We start from the raw sequence: 22,541 nt of genomic DNA on the forward strand, positions 1-22,541 counted from the left end.
GTGTTTTGGAAATAAAGGAATACTTCAACCGAAAACCTTAATTTGTGTATAATTTATGTAACATCACGTCTTTCACACATGGGGAACAAAAGATCTTAGATAGAATGTGGGTGAAAGCCTCTGTTCTAATTCACTTTCATTGTATAAGACCATCAACATTCCTAAATCTTTCTCATCGTGTATTCAACAGATGAAAGTCATACAGGTTTTAAACGGCCACAAGAATAGTTATTTTATTTTAGGATGAACTATTCTTTAAGGTCATTATTAAATCCAACCCAAATACCAACAAAACAATTTAGGATAGACACTTGCAAACATAGAGTTGAAGAGAAGTGGTATATAGTATAAGGTCTACAGAGGAGAACACACTCTCCAGACAGTAAGAGTTGCCAAGGTGCCTCGCTGTCTGTTGAGTCATAAAGAGAGCAGCCGCATGAATCAGTGTCTTCAAGCATGGAAATGTTGTCACCATTGAAAAGGGTGCAACAGATAGGGTCTGGGTGCAATCAGATTGAAACTAAAAACGAAAGCAAGCATAACTGTAACTCAAAGAAAGATGGTAACAATATGCTGAGTGTGAATGTGTGTGTGTGGGGGGATCCAACACCCAAAAACCCATATAATCAACCCTTGTTCTGACTAAAATAGCCCCTCAATGTCGATTTTGGTCACGGACATGATTGAAAATTATTAGAGCTTAAAGCACAACAACACATCGCACACACTTTTTGTATCTTGCAAATACAGGGGAAGATACAAGATACAACTATACTGCTTAATATACCCTCACACAAACTATATTTTCCAATACACTAAATAATGAAACATCTGTTAAAACATATAGAATAATTCATCGTTATCTTACAATATCCAAATATATTATACAGAAAGAATAATAAAGTATAGAATAATACAGAAGTAATTGCTGCTTTTCATATATTAAAAAAATATAAGCACACGGTTGGTTCAAGTATATGAGATGGTATTATTTAATAAATAGCATTACTTTTACCAATATATAAAGTCCTATATATTTTGTTTCGTAATGGTATCCACAAAAACCTCACAGGCCTACTCAGAATTTAATTCTAGCAATTACAACTACCAAGAGTGATCTAAAATGAAAATAAAACGGAGCACATGCAAACACACTCCCAAGCAAGCACATGTTCGACATGCACGTTCAGATTGCTTAGCATCATTACGTAGTGCACAATTAGCAGGCTTTATCAGGGGAAATGAGCTTAACAACAACAGCTCAGCTCATTTGGGAGGGACGTTCAGCAGCAGCTGGGAGCTATTTGACCACGTGACGTGAGAGATGTTTCTGTCGCTGTAGCAGCCATCATTTCACTCAAATACAACCCTGTGCTAACAAGACACGAAGAGAATATATAGACATGGATTTGCACGGGAATATCGACTGAAAGAGGTTCCACTCCTTCGCCAATGGTGTATTTTTCGGCGTGCTTCAGTTGCAGGTACGCTTTCTTATAGTTTAATAAAACGTGTATGTCTTTTGTCCAGTCGGTGTGTGTGTGTTCACACGCATACACAACGCGTTTTCCCTTCAAGGTTTGTCAAAAGCAAACATCCCGTCGACGTGTTCGACCAGCTGAAGTTTCTCAAGCTAAAGCAGGAACTGAAATGCACACGCGCCTCTTTATGTGTCTCGATGTAAATAATTCATTAGCGTGCACTAAACAAGAACTAATGTTACTTCCTGTGGTTGTTGGTGAGCTTATTGCTGTATATTCACATTTTAATCGTTACTATTTCTATTCTTAAAACTTACAAAGATGTTTTGTGGTCGTCCTTAATTTCTCACCCAGTTTAATGGAAGCAGTATTAAGAGATTAGCGTGCCCCCCTTTCGTTATATTTGTACTTAAGGCTAGTAAACGTTAGCCGCTATAAGCTCGATGCACACGTAAGTTTGAAGTATCTAAGTTGCACGAGAATTGTGATTTTTAAATGTAAGGTTTTTAGTTGTACTTTAGGGTAGTAACACGTATGCTTACAAATGCTTTACTTTCGGTTTAACAACTGGAGCATTAGGCGTGGAGCTATTTGTTCTGTTGAACAATCAAACAAACAAGTTCTATTCTTTTTGTAATAATACTAACCTGTTGTCCTGCAACTAGTTAGCATTGACTAGAGTAACAGGTTAACGCGGATTTGGTAAGTCTTCTGCAGTGATGCGTGATGTTTTCAGGAAGATTGAGCGTTTGACCTCCTTTAAAATTGGGGTATACCGTGCCAATACGGTTATTGTCTCCTTAAGGTTTTGTAATGTCAATGGTGGCTTCTATCAATTTAACAGTTTTATTGTAACAAGCAAAACTTGTCACATTTCATTGATTGATTCATTTTTTTTTTCTGGGCCTGTGGTTTTCAGATTAGTCTGTGGTTGATACTCACTTCTTCATGCAAATGATTTGTTTGTGTTTTGTTAATAGTTTGAAACGCTAATATTCAGCTGTATCACTAAGATGTCTGGCCAACACTTTAAAGGTGCTGTAAGCGATTTATGAAAAAAAATGTTTTTAAATCGACAAACAAACCCACTACAATGCCAATCAACATGCCTGCTCCACTCTCAAACTGCTGTGTTGCACAGGCATACAATGCTATGCTTTATAAAAACTTAAACCTCGCAAATAATTGGGTAAAGGAATAAACCGTATAAACGAGGATACTCGAACTGTTCTGTTACAGATCTAATATTACAATCAATGTTACTCCCACATTGATCTGAATCTCATCAAACTCCTTGCGGGGGATTTTAAGACAATCTTGCTCTCCAACATCTCTGCTAAAAGCCTTTGCCATAGTACCACGGGTCCTAACTTATCTCTGCTGGAAAGTGTTTATAATAAAAAAATAGGGTCCTTGCTCCTGCCTGAAATTATCTTAATTTTTAAGGGGGTCGCACACTGAACGCAGAAGTGCCGCAAGATGCATTTGTTTGGGAATACCTCTCGATTCGTCCACACTAATAACCGAGATGCCCTAGACAAGTTTGTGCGCCTGAGCTTTTTGCATCTGGTGTGCGACCCACCACCCAATACTTAAAATCCTCAGACTCTTTACTTGTATGTAACAAATAAGACATTGCTGTTTTCCGGATCTTTAGCAGACATCTTACTGATGTACATGTGCTAGCTGGGCAGAGATTTGATTAGTTGTTGCGAGAGTTTGCTGTCCAAGTCCGGAGCACAGAGAAGAGCATATTGAAAGCGAACAGCAATGCTTGGTTTTACTTCGATAAACTTGATGAAATTAAACTGAACAAGATGTTTGTTGCGTCTCTTCTTTGTTTATTGCGGTTGAAGTGTTGTATTCGCATCGTTTGCGGAGCAGGGCGAGCGTTTTCAATTTATTCCCATGAAAGCTGAGCTCGCTTGGCGCTCGTTGAGCAGGAGTAAAGCGAGCATACCTTTGCACATGTTCATTTCAACATGATACAATATAACTTAAAATAAAATTGAGCAAAAATTAATAAATGTATACACAAAATTGAGCCCTCTCCCTTAAACGGCCAATATTAGGCCTATAACTGATTGCTGAAATAATGTAGGCCTTCTGTACTCTGTACCCCTACAACTAAACATTTCATTAAAAAGTGTCATTCAACATTTTAAGGTATAAACGAAAACGGCATCCATGCAAGCAATTCTGACTGACAAGCAGTTCACGTCTCCCCTCCAAGCTCCACCCACAAAAGCTGATTGTTTACTCCGAATTTGCACTCATGGCCGGGATGCAGAGAACTTACTTTGACAAATTGTCTAGTACAGAGAACTGTGTGCACGCCACCACTGTACAGGGCTTTCAAATGAAAATTTCTAACTTGTGTTGAATTTGGGGACAATATGTATATTGAAACGTTTATATGGGCGTTTGAATTTTATGTGTGTCTGGATGTAAAACCGTAAAACACCTTGTGGGCTTAGAAAACAATACATTACTTTTTCTCTTAGAGTACACAAGTTACGGGTCTTTGTGTCCCTTCAAAATGCGCTACACACTGTGGAGACGTCTGCTGCATAAAGTGTGCATGTCTCTCTCTGCGCTGGTTGCTGCTTGTTTAAATCACACGTCATTATCTGTAAAATTTAAACCAATTATTATTTGTTTTTCAGTTGCCAAACATTCCGGTGCATCCCTAGTAATATTTAATGACATGGCCTGGGTTTGAAATTGTAAGTTTTAAAGTTCTTAAAACATTATTATTTTTTTTTACAGACATCAGTGAATGGTTGCGATGTATTTGTGTGGGGTCTGTAACACTTGCCTTGAACTGAAAATGCTAAGATTAAATCATTGGCTTTGTTAAGAGTAAAACTAGACATTCCTTATGATTTTTGCTGAATAAAGTTTTTTTTTTTTTTTAATACTTGCTCAGGCATCTTGTATGGTTGCCAAGAAACCTTTTCCACTGGTTTGTTTTAGTTATCTATCTTTCTCTCTTTGATGAACTTGCAAAGTCCTCTGGTTTATGCTGTTTTAAAGTCATGCAGCACATGTTTATCTGGTTTAAATCCCATGTTTTAGCAGACCAGAATCAACTTTTTGTGAAGAAAGCTTTTTGTTATGGATGATATCTATTTTTCCATTTTATCCAAGGGTGATTGAGGTCCTGTGAATCGCTTTGATATCTTATTATTGATGCAGTGCAAGGCTTGTATACTCCGTTGAATGAGTGTCAATTAGGATCATTTTGAGACTCTTTGCACCTCATGCTCTCCTGTTGTTCTGTTGGCTTTGTCAAATCGAGCGTTTCATTTGCTTACGTAACTTTGCTAAATTAGTGAAATAACTCATGAGGATTACAATACATTAAGCCCTGACACAGCAGTAACTGTAAACAAATGAATGCTGAGCTTTTCACAATCTGTTTTTATTCCTGCTGATTTACATAGTTTTATGTAACATAATTACTGTATGTGAATGTTTTGTATTTCAGCACCATGCTTTCAGTTGTTCGGCTCTAGAATGCCCTGCTTGTTATTAACTTTGTGTGTTTGTTCACAATATATGTACATTGTTATGTGGACATATGTGACCCTGGACAACAAAACCAGTCTTATGGGTAATTTTTTCGAAATTTATATTTTTACATCATTTGAAAGCTGAATGATTAAGCTTTATATTGATGTATGGGTTCTTAGGATATGATAATATCTGGTGGAGAATGAAGATATAACTGTTTAAATATCTGGAATTTGAGGGTGCAAAGGAATCAAAATATTGAGATAATTGCCTTTGAAGTTGGTGATAAGAGGCACTGTTACTGGTCATCCACTCACAAAAATTAAGTTTTGATATTTTTACAAAAGGATATTTACAAAATATCTTTATGTAATATGATCTTTACTTAATATCTTAATGATTTTGGGCATAAAAGAAAAATCTATAATTTTGACCCTTACAAAGCATTTTTGGCTCTTACTAAAAATGTTCCCTCGCTACATAAGACTGGATTTGTGATCCAGGGTAACATATTACAACATTGTTTTTGTCATGTGACCTGCAGTAAACATCTAGTACTCAAACAAAAATAATTTACCTAGATTTTTGTTAAACGGGTACAATTTTACGTTAAGAATAAGTTTTTGTTCCCATATCACTCAAAAGAAATGATTACCCCAGCTCATTTTAAATTATGATTTGTTAACTTTGGCTTATCAAGGAATGGAAAATCCACCTGATGCATATAGAGAAATTTGGGTTAAAGCAGGTAGCTAGACCATCCACTGCTTTTCACACACGGACACAACACTCATTTTTACACAGGATAGTGGTAGGTAGTTTTGGACACTGACATAGGCTTTTCCAATTTCAAGTGAAGTAGTTCCTTGTAATATCTGGAGAACTTCTTTCGAGACTTGATTATGCAAGTCTTGGCCTCACCTTTTTACCTGTAAGATAAGGACTGTAAATCCAGTTGGATGGGTTATGCTGGTTAAAATATCACAGTTGACCGAGTACAGGATGAAATCTACAGGACAGTTGCCTGTGTGAATGTTGACACAACAGCCGCAAATGAATGCAGATGCTACATCTTAAGTTGACTGGGGTGATATGAAGGTGTATATACTAGGGATGAGTCACGAATTTCGAATATTAGATTCGTTTTTTAATTATAGAATTTCGAATAGTGTGTGCGATCTTGAAAAATCGCTGTGTTTTCACGCGAAACGTGTTCATGTAACCAAAGCGTGGCACTGCCAAGAACGACACACCTTAAACCTAAAGGCTGTCAGTCAAGAGACAGTGGAGCAAAACATTTTCTCACAAAAAAATTTAAAGATGTTACGCACACTGTAGACATGCTTGGCATAACGGATACGATAAATTGAGACTGTCAAAAATGAGTTCTGTGTGGGTGTCCTTTAATAAAATGTATGCGTATAAAGTGCAGTGCAATGCAAAGCTGGCTAATCATGGATCAACAACTACAATGCACAGTCATTTGAGGGCGAAGCACCCAGCAGGTCCATACACAGGTCAGCAATCAGTTGCTAGTTTTATGGTCTGACCAACCAATTTGGATGCCAGACGGACGGAGCAAATAACGGCTTTAATTACGAAGAAGATCCCTAATGATATGCTTCCGATCGGCTTTGTCGAAGGAGAGGGCTTTAAAAATCTTATGGAGTTTGTACAGCCTGAGTTAACTGATAGTCTAGAAATACGATCACTGCCAGACTGGAGAAACTTTCATGACAATAGAAATGAAAGCCTTTTGAGCTATTAATTCATGAAATCGTTCCGGACTTTTCATCAATGACGTCATTCGGTTGTTTTAACGCGTTTATTATATTTCCTTGATCAATCACACTGCTGTTTTAGAGTTGGTATAAATGTCGATGCTCATATTTTACAAGGAAATGTCCTAGCATTATGAGCGGTTGATGCTGATTGACTTACTGTTAATAAGTGCAGTCATTCGGTTGTTAATATATGACTGTTTCAGCGCGTTATCTTAATAAATGGCTTTATGTAAGATTGCCTATTCCATAATCGATAAAGCAGTGTGTCGTCACGGATTTGAAGCTTAAATGGGGGGAGGGGTGTGAATTTCGAATAGGCTTCGAATTGTTCTCATCGATCTTCGAATATTATTTTTGCTCTCAATGCCCATCCCTAGTATATACCATCAAGCCAAGAATTGCATCACTTCACTTTTGGTCTCCACATAGGCCTGTTATGTCTACTTGAGTTAAATTTGAGTCAGTCATTATCACTTTCTTCAAACAAACCAGTCACATTCAGGAGATTCCTGTCAGACTGCATACATATTATTAGAATATGTTGGTTCTGGTGTGTCCTATGGGTGTTGCAGCAGGGCGGTTGAGTTCTGTCGTGATGGCACCTGCTGTTGCCTGGCCTATAAGGCTGTTGAACTTGTCAAGTGGATGAGTGATAGATCAGAGCGATCCTGTTCTCTCATAACTGCTAACAGGGCTGAGGACTCGACAGCTGTCTGTCGAGTCCTCAGCCCTGTTAGACAACTGAATGATATTATTGGTGTTATCTTGGGTGAGTCCGGTTCATTTTGGCACTCTCTTCTAAAATACAATGTTTTGTGATTCATAGTTTATTCGTTCCTAAGCTATTCCAATTTTTGCTTGGGGTTTGAGAACCTGTTCTTCAAAATGTAGAAACTAAGTTATTCAACATAAGACCTTGAGTCATAAACTATTGAGAATCTCAAGTGCCTTTTTAGTAATAATTGCTTAGTGATGCATTAGATAACAGGATAATTTTTTTTTTAATTAATGCATCCAAATTATTAAAGCATAATGGCTAAATTGTACTAAATGGTTAGTTTTCTTAGAACTACATTCTAGTAAAATGTACTGTTGCAACTAAGGGAATAAATTGTTGACTGCATCAGATTTTTTACATTTTGTATTGTGGTATGTAAATAAGTAGGCATGACTAACTAGTGCTGCATCTCTGGTTGTTGGACGTGAAGAAACACACAGATCAAGAGGACACAAGCAAACCCGAGTAGAAGTAGGGGCTTATTAAAAGATGTGACATTTGTGGCGTGACATGGTTTGACTTTACATACCATAACTTGGTTATTTAGATATATAGTTACCGTAGAATATAAGCACTCATTCTAGGAAACAGGTTTTTGGCCATCACCTACCAAACTTTTGAGGTGAAATTAAATGGATCTGTATAATTATGCTGGTTTCAGATTCACATAACTATGAGGTGTTTATAGAAGACGCCCAATTCCATTTGAAAACCTAGATGGAATCTGGGAGTTTTTTATATTCTAAATTAAAGTTCTATTTGTTTGCCATTTTACACACCATACCATAGTATGCCTACTGTCTAAAAAGAGCAGGGGTGGGGAACCTTGGTCCTGGAGGGCCACTGTCCTGCAGAGTTTAAATCAAACGGAGCTTTCGTGACGTTTCTAGTAATCCTGAAGTAATTAATGAACACTGCAGGACCGTGGCCCTCCAGGATCAAGGTTCCCCACCCCTGGAATAGAGCGTCTGTGTGGCATTTGGGTTGACACCATGATTTGTCGTCATTGGCTTTCTCAGTATTGCCCTCTCTCACAGCTAGCTGCCAGATGCCTCAGTTTCATGATTAAAACCTGTCCAAGATCATGTCCCTGACTCTGCTCTGTCTGTCAATTTGCACGGAGTACGTACATAGACAGTCCATCATTTGTGCATTTTCGTCACCGAACAGATGAAGTTCTTTAGCATTCAATCAAGGCACACATTCTATTTAACCAGTTTCCGAAATCAATGTACTTCAGCAAAGCACCACAGTTGTGAATAAGAATAGGCTAAACGTAAAGCGTGAAAATAATGTTGTATTGTGATCCAGGTGTCAATAGTTCATTCAAAAGGGACCTGGCATTGTCACCCCTTATCCAAGTAGGGCAAAGGTTAGGGCTTCAGGAGGTCACAGATTTTAGTGGGTAGGACTAGTCTAGGTTTAGAATAAGTCTTAAATGTGATCTTGATGGTCAAGACAAAAGCTGCCACTGTTCCCCTGGCCTGACAAATCCCCAGAGCCCCCTCCGCATTTCAATCAGCCCTATACAGAGAAGAGACCGCCAACCAGCTGCAACGCTCTTGCTCATAAGCACCAAAATGAAAAAACAAAAACAGATCATGGTGTCACCACCATATGACTCGCCAGACAGCATCATGCAAAACCACCAGACAAAGCGTGGAGATGATGTTGCAGAATGACATCACCTCTCTGCCGGGTATCGCACGACAACGTGATTGCTCATTTAAAACTGTCCTAACAGCTCTGTTAAAGACTGCCTGGGTTGGTCCTCCGCCACGGAGCTTAATTGGTCCAAGCATAAAGGGTGTGCAAATTAACATGTTTCCTACTTACTAAAGGTTGGACAGCCATTGAAAACTATATTGTTTGGATTCACAAACTTGCCACCCACTTCTTAGTGCTTCTCTGGCTCGGGTGGTGCAGTGACGGAGAGGTGTGACCCTTTGAAAAGGTTGTTTACTTGTATCAGAGAAAGAGCTGAGATGCTCCTCAATGAACTCTTGTCTACAATTCAATTACCCTTGGGCCCCTTCAGCGCCTCATTCTGGAACCCTGTTTTCAGCTAGCCATTTTGCTCATTGCCATGCTGTACATTAGACTTTTGAAATGTTTTTCAGACATGTGAATGAGTAATGAGGTAGTTTTTTAAACATTAATGATAATATATAATAAAAATGATAGTGTCGTATATTAATGAGACCAGGCCTTATTTTTATATCTAAACGCCTTATACGGTTAAATTATCTTAATCGAAAGGACGATCAAAAATAAAAGCAATGGCACTGCTATCACTTCTGGTGGCTTCACCTCCTGCCGTTGGTTCAGCGTTCTCGATGCAATCCAGTCTTTTATATAAATCTGTGTTGGAAACCAGGACTTTAGAAGGGGATTTCACACACATGCACAACACTGTCTATTCTCTCTTCATTTTAATGATTTCTTACCTAGCCTGCACTGACCTTGTCTGGTCTAATATTGCCGGCCGGAATTTGTGGTTATCCATGAGAACAGCTCCACTGTATATTATGTTTTTTAAAGCCATGCTTTATTGCTTTTCCTGTTATCTTCAGACTAGAGAAGCTTATAAAAGGAAATGCCCTGTCTTTTTTCTCTCCTTTATTTCCTATTTTTAAAGAGCATTGTGTGATTCAGTCGACAGCAGCAGGTTGTGGTGAAGCAAGAGGTTGTTCTCCTCAGTCTTGTCATGTGATGTAATAGGACTCTGAGAAGAGCTTTGGCCTAGTAAATATAAGTGTAGACCGTAAATACAAGTGAGCCATTGAGCATGTGACTGATAGGATAATACATTTTTTGTGACATTAACAGTTTTATGCTGTTTGTGAGGAAAGAGATTTAGTGTAAGGAAGATATTGGTTGACCTTGGGTCAAGGAAACCTTGTCAATCAAGGTTTTTTCTTGCACCTCCTAGCGACTTTTTTTTTTTACATTGTCATTTGAAAGCAGATAATGTGCGGACATTTGTGCTTATATTAATACAAAGTTAAACATCAGCTTGTGTAATGCATAAATCATGCTTATTGTGGGTTGTAGTTCACACGTTTGGGAGAGGGCAAGGAGTAGTTCACCCCAAAATGGTCCCAATTGACTTGACCATAGTAATTTTTATTCCTATTGCGAATAGTCAATAGAGCTCTGGAGGTTGACGTCATGAAACCTAAACTCTGCCATTTTGGCGGGCTATCGGGACCGCACGAGCGGTATTGGAATTAAAAGTGGTCAAACAATAATTTAAAGCCAGGTTGTTTTGACTTTACAAATCGTACTGTTTGAACTTGGTTGACAGCTGCTGTGCTTAGAACGCCAGAACAGGCAGGGGAGCAAAGGGCAAATTATTTTATCTTATTCCAAAGGATCCCGAATCCCCGATAGATGAATAAATGGTTAACTGCAATAACGTGTTAACAAACGCATGTCACCACTATATTTTCCGGTCGCTATGATGCCTAATCCTAAACGAGACACATGAGAGCAATACTTGCAAAATCCAGCTGTGCAATCACAGTGGGTTCCTAACACAACCCCATCGTGTCTGACCACCACCCATGGCTTCAATATAGGGTCATTTCGTTTTTTGGGAATGTTCAACCTACAAGATCAGTGATATAGCTATGCTGACTATCTACAAACAAGAACAGCTAGCATGACTATTATTGAAGCTAACAAGACAATTGACTTACCCTTTCAATGAAGACAAAGCATGTTAAATCCGTCAGACTCCAAGTTGAATATCCATAAAAAAAATTCACGTAAATTTTCACCACTCCAGGCTTTTAAAGAGTCGCTGGAGAAGGATAAGTTGATGAGGTAGTTGTAGTTATAAGTATCCTGCAGGTCACGAAAGCTATCCATTTCTTTATAGATGCATGTTAAAAGCACCCCGGGGTGAAATTAACGTGTTTCCATTGGGCGTTTTGTCATTGTGCCATTTCAATTTGCGCATTTTGAAGTGCGACGGAAACCTGGTTAATGCCTGCCAGTATGGCCGTGTAAACCGAATCGGTCATGTGACTGCCGGAACTCTTTAGTACAATTTTTTTATTTTTGGGTCAACTGTCCCGTTAAAGGAACTTAAAATTCGTACATTTACTTACTGCATGTTATTCTTAACCTGTATGACTTTGTTCTGCAGAACACAAAAGATATTTTGAAGTGGTACCATACAACACGGGAGCCCACTATCTTCTATTGTATGAAAACAATCATGGAGACATTTCTCAAAATATTTTTTACTTTACCTACATTTCATGTTTTTATAACTTGCATGTATGGTTGTGTTGTGGAAAGGCAACAATAGGAAAATTGATATGTTGCACTCATTATCGCTTTTATCTTCCCAGGTGAGTTTAACCAGCAGCTGCTTTGACCTGGTTTCCTGGCAACTTCTGACAAAAACAGTCACCTTGGCCTCCTGATTGGTGGAGGTGCACAGGAGAAGGAGTGGACCCCAGCTGCACCTCTTTTCGGGCATTTGCTGCACTTTGAGACTGAAGGGGGAACGAGGTGCTGTCAGAACCACCCAGAGCATGGGGCAGAAGGTTCCGGGAGGCATTAAAACTGTGGACATGCGGGACCCTGCATTTCGGCCTCTCAAACTAGAGCTGCAGGCCCTGGATTACACCAAACCTTCCCGTCTGGATATGTTGTTAGATATGCCACCATCCTCCCAGGACGTCCAAGTCCAGCACTCCTGGAACAATGACGACCGGTCGCTCAACATTTTTGTGAAAGAGGAGAATAAACTCATATTTCACCGGCACCCTGTTGCCCAGAGCACAGATGCCATTCGGGGTCAAGTGGGATACACACGGGGACTGCACGTGTGGGAGATCAGCTGGGCCATGCGCCAGCGGGGCACACATGCCATTGTCGGTGTAGCGACGGGTGAGGCCCCACTGCATTCTGTAGGATACACTGCACTTGTAGGAAACAATAACGAGTCCTGGGGCTGGGACCTGGGACGCAACAAACTCCATCACGATGGCAAGAACCAGCCCAGTAGGACCTATCCAGCTTTTCTTGAACCAGATGAAACCTTTATCGTCCCAGACTCGTTTTTGGTGGTCCTGGACATGGATGAGGGGACGCTAAGCTTTATTGTCGATGGGCAGTACTTGGGGGTTGCTTTTAGGGGACTCAAAGGAAGAAAGCTATACCCTGTAGTGAGCGCCGTGTGGGGACACTGTGAAATCCGAATCCGGTACATAAATGGACTCGATCGTAAGTACCATAATTTCACACTTGCATTGTGCTGTCTGTACTTTTAGCAATGTGGAGTTCTCTGTATAACAATGTGGACTTTGTGGTTTGTTAAACGTAGCGAGCGTAGCTTGTGCAACTGCGAAAGACTTCTCTCATCCATTAATTAAATGAAGCCAGCTTTATTTACCTGATAAGACCATGACATCATTCTTTATCTCACATCCAGGAAGCTAATCATTAAACTAACCACTTTTCATTTTTCACATGATTTCACAAGCAGACTCCACTGTTAATTTTTTTTGTCCATTTAACAGAAAAATAATATAATAAACAAACTTCATATATCCTAAAATACTGACATTTTTATAGATTTTTTTGGTTTAATTTATTAATAAAAAAGACAGGAAACTTCTGGCACACTGTTTAACTTGGCTATTAAAAATAAAAAATATTAAAGTTTTTTTTGTCCCACGACCTTAACCCGATGAAGGTCATGGGACTGAAATGTTGTTCGTTAAATTATATTTCATTTCATTGTGACCAGGTATTTTACTATGAAAAAAGATTTTCCATGTAGAAAGTGTTTAATTTATGAAATTATTTATTTTTATGTACATTAGGGTGTTTGGTTACATTGTTAAATATTAAAATCATTGTTTGAGAATTTTTATTGGGTATAAAACATTTATTCACCGTTGAGAATTTTCCGGGTGATATTTAAAAATATCACTTTATAATGGCCATTATAACGAGCAGAGTCAAGCTTTTTTTTGTTCAAAACTAGGGTTTGTGTTTATAATGTGCCTTCGGTCAGATTGCATGAGACTCCCTCCATCCTCTAATCCAGCATGCCGTAATGAATCAATTTCGAAAGATGTTTTTCATGACCGTATTATTTTGTGGTCAAATAATGAAAGGATGCAGGTGAGGGGCCAGACTCGCAGCTGTCCCTGAGAACGCCAGACATGACTCCTGTTGAGTAACTCGCCGCAGTCCGTAGAAACGTTCTCCTGGCTGCTAATGATGCCTTATGGTGAAAAACAACGTATTTCATGGGATAATTTTTTGCATGCCCTCTATCATCTGAATTACGCAAGCCATTTGTACCAACATTTAATGGAGGTCTGAAACTGGGAGGTGTCGCTACTGTTGTCCATAACTCATGAGTTCAGTATGCAGGTGTTCCAGTTTTTTGAGAATTCTCATCGCGTCTGAGAGCAAGACGAGAAGCCAGAGTATTACTCAGCCTTGTGACTCCAAGGCTTTGGCTTCCTTTTGAGTGTCTGTCTTCTGTCAGTCGCATTAATGCATTCCTCGTCATGCTTGTGTTCAAACGAGGTATAACGGCACTCTAATTTATCCTTAACATCATTCTGTTTAGTTTCCCTAGCGTCCTGTTAGCCAAAGTGTGCTTTTTTATGAAGTGACCTCAATGTCCGAACAGGTGCTGGTGTGTGGAAAGCGTACTGAAATGCACAGCACCTGGAGCTGAAAACTAGGGCAGTGTGAATATTGATGTTCCAAATCGGCTCATTAGGGAGTGTTTTAAGGAGGTTTTGTACCCCGTGTACATGTGACACAATGAGTGCGTTTACACGCGCAAAATAAATGGTTATCTATCATAAATCAGCTCAACAAAGAGACCAGTTTTTCATGCGTTAACATGCATATAAATAAACCGGCTATGCAGAAAATGGCATTTACTTGGAAATTTGAGACTTCATGTGCAAAATCGGTGGTTCATCTAGTAATAAAAATTTAAGCAGTAAATTGGACAGAAATGTATTTTATATCCCTTCTCATGTCTGCAGTACCCGCAAAAGCAAAATGTTTTTATTTTGTCATTTCTACATCGACTGCATGATTTTAGAGCAGACTTTTGATTTATTTTACTGTTACTTCCATTTGAGACTTTTAATATTACGCTGACAAACATGCTCATATAAACAAAAACTGCATGCAATCATCTATACTGGTTTTCTCTCAATGCTAAACCTATTGCTTCTTAAATTATTACTTCTTTATAAACTTGATTTAAGCGAACTAGTGTTTGGACCAGGCATTCGAACTAAATGTGAAACCAACCTAGTCGTTACTTGGTGTATGACTATGTGACCAACCAAAGTTTTCTTTATCCACAAACTTTTACAAATCTATTTAAGGTTGGCACAATGATTGTAACTTGTTTCTAATAAATATCTTTGTCTCTCCAGCTGAACCTCTGCCCTTAATGGACCTCTGTAGACGATCTGTTCGGGTGGCACTGGGAAGAGAGCGACTGTGTGAAATCCATGGACTGCCATTACCTGCCTCCTTAAGAACTACTTGCTCTACCAATGATGACAGTAGTGCCTTTTCAACAGTTCAAGGCATAGCATTCGCCTGTATTTGTCTCTGGGATTTACTCTTTCTGGCAAGCCTGTTTCAGTACAATATTTCAATCGTTTTGGTGTGGTGCCATTCTGAATCACTGCGTATGGTACCAAAAAAGTTCAATCAAGGGCGTCTCATGTTTAACACTTCTACAGTCAAGAATCTTTGCAAGTCTTTCCTTGCTTTGCTCATATCCTGGAAATTCAATCCGAAAGTTTATGTTGGAACCCCGTGGGAGATACTTGGAAGAAAACAAGAACCTTCTCTGTAATCATGGCTAACAGATATTTGTCTTTTTAAGAGCTTTTTATTTTAAAGAATTGTTGGCTTACTTTAGGCATTCTTGTATCACATCATTAATTTGAGACTCAATGCAAAATACAATAGCTTGTCAGGACCTTTTGGACTTTACAACCAGCAGAAATATCTGGATATTAATATTGGCACCTTTTGTAGCAAAATTTTATGAATGATATCCTACCGGTCCGTATAATGTAGTAGGGGAGTCAACTTTGGATTTGGTGAACTTGTGGGGTTAAAAAAAGATTGAAGCAACCCACACAGTATATGCTGATGGGTTTAATCCTGCTAGATAAAAAATAGCCTGCTATTAGTTGTATATCTGACCGCCTGGCATTGGAAAAAAATTTGACGTCCCTGTCTATGAGGTGGGAGGTTGAGAGGGTGGAATTCATGACAATCAATGCTAGTGATTTATACTAGCTTTCATAATTGTCCAACTAGTCAATAAGTCCCTTTTCTCTGTTCACAATGCAATATTTGAAGTGCCTGTCTCACGATACTGGTATGTTAAAAGAAAGCCATGATTTAAAGTCCTTTTTATATGAAATCAAAGAATGTGATCACTGTGAAACTATGTAGCAGTCATTAATCGTCAAGAGGATTAGCTTCCCCAAGTCCCACACAACAACATTTAGCTTGTTTTATTCATAAAAAGACTGTTTTAACCTGTTTATGGGACTGCATAGAGACACTGCTGTGTGGTGTCATTGATTTAAGTGTCCTCTGATGTCATGGGGAAATGTTGATGTCACCATCTTTTTAAGACTTAATGCAGAGAAGAACGATCGCCAACTATTGTCATTTTGTTTCCATTTTTTTCATCCTGGTCTTTTAGATGTGTAAATGTAGTTCATGTTTGGCAGTCATTTCGCTGGGCATGAGGGGATCTCTTGACTCCGTTTTTAAATCCTTACTGCTTGCAAAGCAGCATTCTCTTTGTATTAAGTGATGTAGATAATATTGGTAACTATCTAATAAAGTTTATTATTATTATTGACCTGTTATCGAGTTGTTTTTAACGATTTTAAAGGCCCTCTTAAATTACAATTTTACATGGATTCGTTTTTAAAGAATTCTGGAAAATCATAAATTGTTTCAAATGAAACTCACTAAATACAGCATTTCCTCATCAATGCCAACGTTGTCCAATGTTTTAAATGTTCATTAAAATCAGATTTTTGTCTTTATTGATTATGAATGCTCTTTTTGAAAGAGGCCAGACTCTAATAGACTATTCTTTAAGCCCACTACCATGTTTGTTCTTCTGCTTGATCGAGATTCTCTTAAATAATCCACATTTTGTACGTCAGTGAGCATTTTATTTCTTAAAATAAACATCGGAAACTTTATCTGTAGACATAACAACTCAAGAGCTGAGAACAAGATCAATCGGTTTCCAAGCAAACGGCATATGTTCTGAAGACCCTCTCTGACAGCTGTTTTGGGTTATAAAGAATCAGAGGTCCTCTGCTAGCTTCGTTTAGGGCCCAAGTAATGAAGTGCTTTGGGTGATTGAGCGGATTTTCATATCAATGTTCTCACTGTCCTTCTGACTGCTTGGTTGCCATAACAACGTGTTTGCATACACAGAGCTCTGGAGCTTTGGTGTGAGGTCACTCATTTCAAGTATGCAGTTTGGCTGGAACACTGTGCTGTTTGGGTGTCTGGAACGGTGCATTCCTGCCTTCTGAAGTGGTGAAGGCTGGGAGATTCGATGTATTTTTATGAGAAAACCTTGTCCAAGTTGGCTTAGAATTCAAGAAATATGTTCCATGTTAAAGAGCAGTTTCATATGCCTGCACCTATCGGTTAATGGACTGTTTTGTAATCTAGCGGTTCTTAAACTTTTTCAGTCTGAGCCCCCCTTGTGAAAGGAGCATCCCTTTGTGCCCCCTAGAGAAAAGCCTTTTTTTAACATTAAACAATTTTGTTGATTGCGGGTGTCTCAGGTTGATTTTTAAATATTGAAAATGTTGTATTCTTACAAGTTATATTTACAATTTCATTTATAATAAACTAACTTAAGTGACATTGATCAGCTTTTGAACTAAATTTACTGGGGAAAAGTTCCGGACAGGGCTTAAATCTAGTCCCAGACTAATTTGGCGAGGTCTTGATCATAAACAACTTGACATCTTAAAATAGACTGCTAATAAAAATGAAGGGAACACTTGATCATCCCAGCATAACACCAAGCCAGTTAACCTAAAGGATTATCGATCAACCCGGTAAGGAAGCATAAATGACTGCGAACCATTTTTACTTGTTTTGGGGCAAATGAAAATGACAACAGGTACACTGGAGAGGCAACAGGAAGGGTGGTCTGGGGAGGACCATCCTTGGAGGGTCTTACAGACCTCCATATGCTGTGAAGTATCGGGATGAAATCCTCGGATCTATTGTTAGATGCTGGTGCAGTGCAGAGCGCTCCTGGTGCATGATAATGCCCGACCTCATGTAACCGGAGTCTGCAGGCAGTTTCTGGATGACGAAGGCATTGATTCCATTGACTGGCCCTCACGTTCCAAAGACCTAAATCCAGTTGAGAACCTTTGGGATCTCATATATCCGAAGGCATCAAGTAGCACCATAGACTGTCCAGTAGCTCACTTATAATCCAGGTCTGGAACGAGATCCCCAGGACATCATGTGCAATCTCACCAGGAGTACAGTATTTCAAGACATTGTTGGGAGTTCATATGAGCACAAGGGGCCATTCACAATACTTATTAACATTGAGTTACTGTGATGTACTTCAAACAAATGCAATCAACCAGTATTTTCATTATTTTACAGTGATTTTACTATTATTCCTTCCCTGAATCCGTTTATGATTTTGGCTCTTATTGACCATTATCACATTATTTAAGTCTCGATACATCATGAAAAGTGTATAATTGTATAAGATCTCAATGTGCAAAATATTCAAGTTAAAACTCTGTGATTTAGGTGTTCCCTTAATTTTTTTTGGAAGTGTATATCAGTGCAATTGTTTTGTCTTGAGACGCACACTGCTATGTATTTTCTAAAGTATGTTTTTTAAAACAACTTAAATATTCTAATTTGACTAAGGCCTATTCCTGGTTTAAGATAATCCTTGTCCTAGAAACCGCCCCTTAAAGTTTAAATCTCGTGTACTATTTGATTGGTCATGTCATCTAAAAACATCAACCCCAAAGAGTCTGGTGCTGAATGTAAATCTAGTTAAAAGGTTTGCATGGGTTTAAAAGTGTTTTTTTATACCAAGCTGAATCTCAAAGCACCAGCAATATCCTCCTCTTTCCAGCTGGATCATTCAGTTTTATGAGTAGAATGTATTCAACAAAGTCTCACATGTGGGGTAAAAACAACAATCTTTTGTGAAGTAGCTCTTGTGTAGAAAGCTATATTGTGACTAGGCAAAGGGGAATGCGTTCCAACAAACAGGTCTCATAAGTGTGGTTCTGAAGTTTGTAGTACGTACAGTACAAGTATTATGAGTCCACAGTAAATGTCAGACTCGGAAACATACAGTAGTTTGTCTTTCTGTCATCTGCAGAAAGTCCTCTGGTGCAGATGACAGAAAGATAAATAAAAAGAATGAGAGTTTTTCTTGTTAATACAGGATCTCCTTGTTACATAACCACCATACAAAAGCTCAAGAGGGACTGAGACACTCGCTCTTTTCTCTCTATGCCTGCTATTATGAACCCTGTTATAAAGAGCAAAGAATCCTACACATACACTTGTGTATAATGGTGTTTTTTATTTTGTTGCTATGAATAGTATAGCCAAGTCATGGTGTAGACATAAGACAGCTGAGAGGCTAATTCTGACGCTCATTTGTTCATTTAACATGAAGACTAAACAAAACTTGTTTTAAAGGTTTCTGTTTAAATTGTCCATATTTGGCATTATCCCTTTGTACTGTAAAACGAGATCTTGGTTTGTTAAAGTTTGCAAAAAGAGTTCATCCTAGAATCTCACTTTTGCGACTCTTTGTATGTTTTATTGTTGTAGAGGGTGTTATTTCCTTCCAATTCCTTCTCTTCATCCCAATCCACTATATTTCAGAGGTTTTATCTTACGGTACAGCTCAACAAAAAATGATAATTCTTTCATCGTTTACTCTCTCATGTCATTCAACCTGTATGACTTCCTCCTTTCTGCAGAATACAAAAGATATTTTGAAGAATGTTGACTTGGACCTCCATTGACTTCCATTGTGGACGCAAAACCACAGTGTAATTTCTTAAAATACATTTTGTGTTCCGAAGAAAGAGTCATTTACGGTATTCAGATGACGTAAGTGTGAATAAATGATGACAGAATTTTTTATTTTTGGTTGAAATGTCCCTTTGTATAATTTATTATAAAGAGGATATTGTGTCTGGTTGTACCCATGAGGTCACGTAAAAGCACCTAAAAGTCAGTTAATGCCCACAACAGGACTAATATTAGATCCTCTTGCATGACAGGAGGATGTGAAGGAAAATTATGATTCCCTACTTGAAATTTCCGTCAGAGGGAACAAACTCATGAGGTGCTAGTTCAGACACTATTCCGATATGTCCTGTGGTCATGTATTATTTTTGGTCCCGTGAAATGGCCTCAAAATCTTTCATTGCCTATTCACCCCACTCACAGTTCTCATGAGTCAAATAGTTTTGATTCTCACACTGTATTTATGCGCTCTGTTTGCACAGTGTTTACTTGAATATATAGGACAGGAATTCAATGTAGAGACATGAAAGGCTCTGAGGATTGAATCAAAGAAAAAAACCTGTTTAGACTAGACCGTTCCAGATGGTCCGGAGAGGTACGAGATCAACCCAGACACTGAAAATCATTACCATCTGAAGGTTTTAAGAGGTAAAGTGGAGAGACGGCTTAAAAAGAAAACAGCGATTAACCACTCGCAGTGCCGAGTATTGGGGAATGAGCCACATCAGGGAGGGTAACGTCTTCATGGGGGTTGGCAAGTAAATCTTTTCATGTTGTTTCCAAACGATATACGCTAATGAGAATTTAAAGGAAAGAGTGAGGGATAAACGACATTGATAGAATGAATGTGGAAAGGATCTTTTGTGTCTCACAGCTTGTGCGACCGTGCCGATCCAGCTGCAGAAGCAATGCCATAACTGACCTGTAACTATCGTCGGGGAATGTGGTTCATGGAACAGTGGTAATAAGTCACCCTGGGATCAACTCGCCTTGGCTTTTTTCCTGGGTTTCTAAGGTCAGAGAAGACATTACATTGATATGTACGGTAGTCTACATTTAACAATCCATATTTTATGTAGAGGACAGAACAAATAGTGGCCAATATATACAAAATCCAAAAGGTTTGTCTTAAAGCTCAGTGGAAATTGTTTCATCTTTGTTGTAATGCATGTACTTAATTCATGAACTGACAAAATTGGCATTCATCAGACAGAAGTATTTTTCTTCACTTATGATATTGGAATTAGGGGACTGTCCCATACAATCTATCTCTCTGTCACTCCTGTCTTTCAGGCACACCATCCATGTCCTATACACCTGCCAAGTCCATCATGGCTGCTGCCAGCGCCCGATGCTTCATAGTGAAGTGAGTAGTCATGGAGGCTGGGAAGGGTTTAGATCCAAGCTGCTCTTTTGGCACATTTGAATTAAGGTTTGTGCCAACAGGGGCTTTGCCTCTTTAACAGGGATACCCCCCGAAGAAGACGGGCCCCCAAACAACTCCATCTGCTCTCGTTGTGCCAGGTAAAGGGTTTATCCAATCTTTTCTTGCATAAATGTTTTTTTAAATGAATGTAGTTGTTGGAAGATAACACTAAAGTAAGTCCTGAAGCAACTAATCTGTCATGTGAATATTTAATCTGCTGTGTAATTTCCTTGGAAAGTTTCACTCATTTTTGTGCTCATAGCTCCATCATGAAACCAAGAAAAATGAGAGTGAGAGACACAGGAAAGAAATACATACATATATTCAGCTAAAACCAAGATTTCTTTTTTGTTTGACCCAAGAGTTTTTGATTAAAAGATTAAATAATCCTGCATTTACCCTGTAAATTATCAATGAATGTATTTTTTCCCATCTGTAAGAGCTGAAACATTTGCAGTATTATCTATCACCTTCCTCAAAAACGTTGTTAAGTAATACTACAATGATTTCTTAAAAACACACCCAACACATTGATTCATTTCCTGGCACTGATTCTTATCAGCCTTCTGATGTCAGCAGGAAGACGGAGTCTGTTCGGTCTCAAACCCAAGATTTTATCTAGTACACACAAACACACTTCTTTAAGAGAAGAATATAACAATAAAGGGTTATAAGATTGTTTTTTGTGTTTTGGAATGGCAGAAGCATCACATTTTCGCCGGTGAAAATCGACATTGACAACCATGTGCTACTTATTTGCTCATGTGTGTAACCAACTATATGTACAGAATGTACCAATGTAATTTTTTTAAGTGTTTGGAATGGTGACAGAGCAGAAAGGAAGTGTGATTTTGCTTCTGTGCCACTGCGACCTCGGTACCATCTGCTGCTCTGCTCCCTCTCCCTTCCTCTGGATATAACAATGCCAGGTATTAACAGTAAACTAGGTATACTGATCCTAGGACAGGCACAGTCTGACCCTCTTAACACTGGGATAATTTGATTCTGAAAACGGGGCAGCAACATACTCCTGTATGGTTACTCGCCGTATTTTTGTCATGGGTCACAGAACATGACAAATTCTGATAAAGCATTCATTGTTGTGGAGTTTAAGCAAATATAGGTGCACTACCGGTCAAACGTTTGCTTATTAAAATGTTTTCTTTGAAATTAAAAAATGAGTAAACTCATGATTAGCATGCAATTACAGAAATGGCCAATTACATGCAACTGTCAACCTTAAGATGTAAAAGTGTTTTTACCAAAGGTTTTCACCATAATGATAGGTCAGATGTTAGTGGAGGTTTAAATATCCATGTGAAGTCTCTAATAAAGTGTTTAAAGCATTTTTCCAAAGCATAGTTGTCACGTAAGTGAATTGGAACATATTCATCCTAAATTGCCTCATAAAAATAAAGTATAACACATAAATAAAATAATTATTTTGTGGTTTG

At 38.6% G+C, this 22,541-nt stretch overlaps 1 protein-coding gene across 1 annotated transcript; it reads left to right on the top strand.

The window, feature by feature from the left end:
• Nucleotides 1-1,249: 1,249 nt before the first annotated feature.
• Nucleotides 1,250-15,264, top strand: spsb1 (splA/ryanodine receptor domain and SOCS box containing 1). Its single transcript, XM_056733971.1, is given in 4 exon segments — nucleotides 1,250-1,484; nucleotides 11,921-12,800; nucleotides 14,996-15,091; nucleotides 15,094-15,264. Coding segments are annotated over 3 exon segments (819 nt in total). The 5' UTR covers nucleotides 1,250-1,484; nucleotides 11,921-12,106; the 3' UTR covers nucleotides 15,123-15,264.
• The last annotated feature ends 7,277 nt before the right edge of the window (nucleotides 15,265-22,541 follow it).

The sequence above is a fragment of the Triplophysa dalaica genome, chromosome 20, assembly GCF_015846415.1.
Source record: "Triplophysa dalaica isolate WHDGS20190420 chromosome 20, ASM1584641v1, whole genome shotgun sequence".
Taxonomy (NCBI): domain Eukaryota; kingdom Metazoa; phylum Chordata; class Actinopteri; order Cypriniformes; family Nemacheilidae; genus Triplophysa; species Triplophysa dalaica.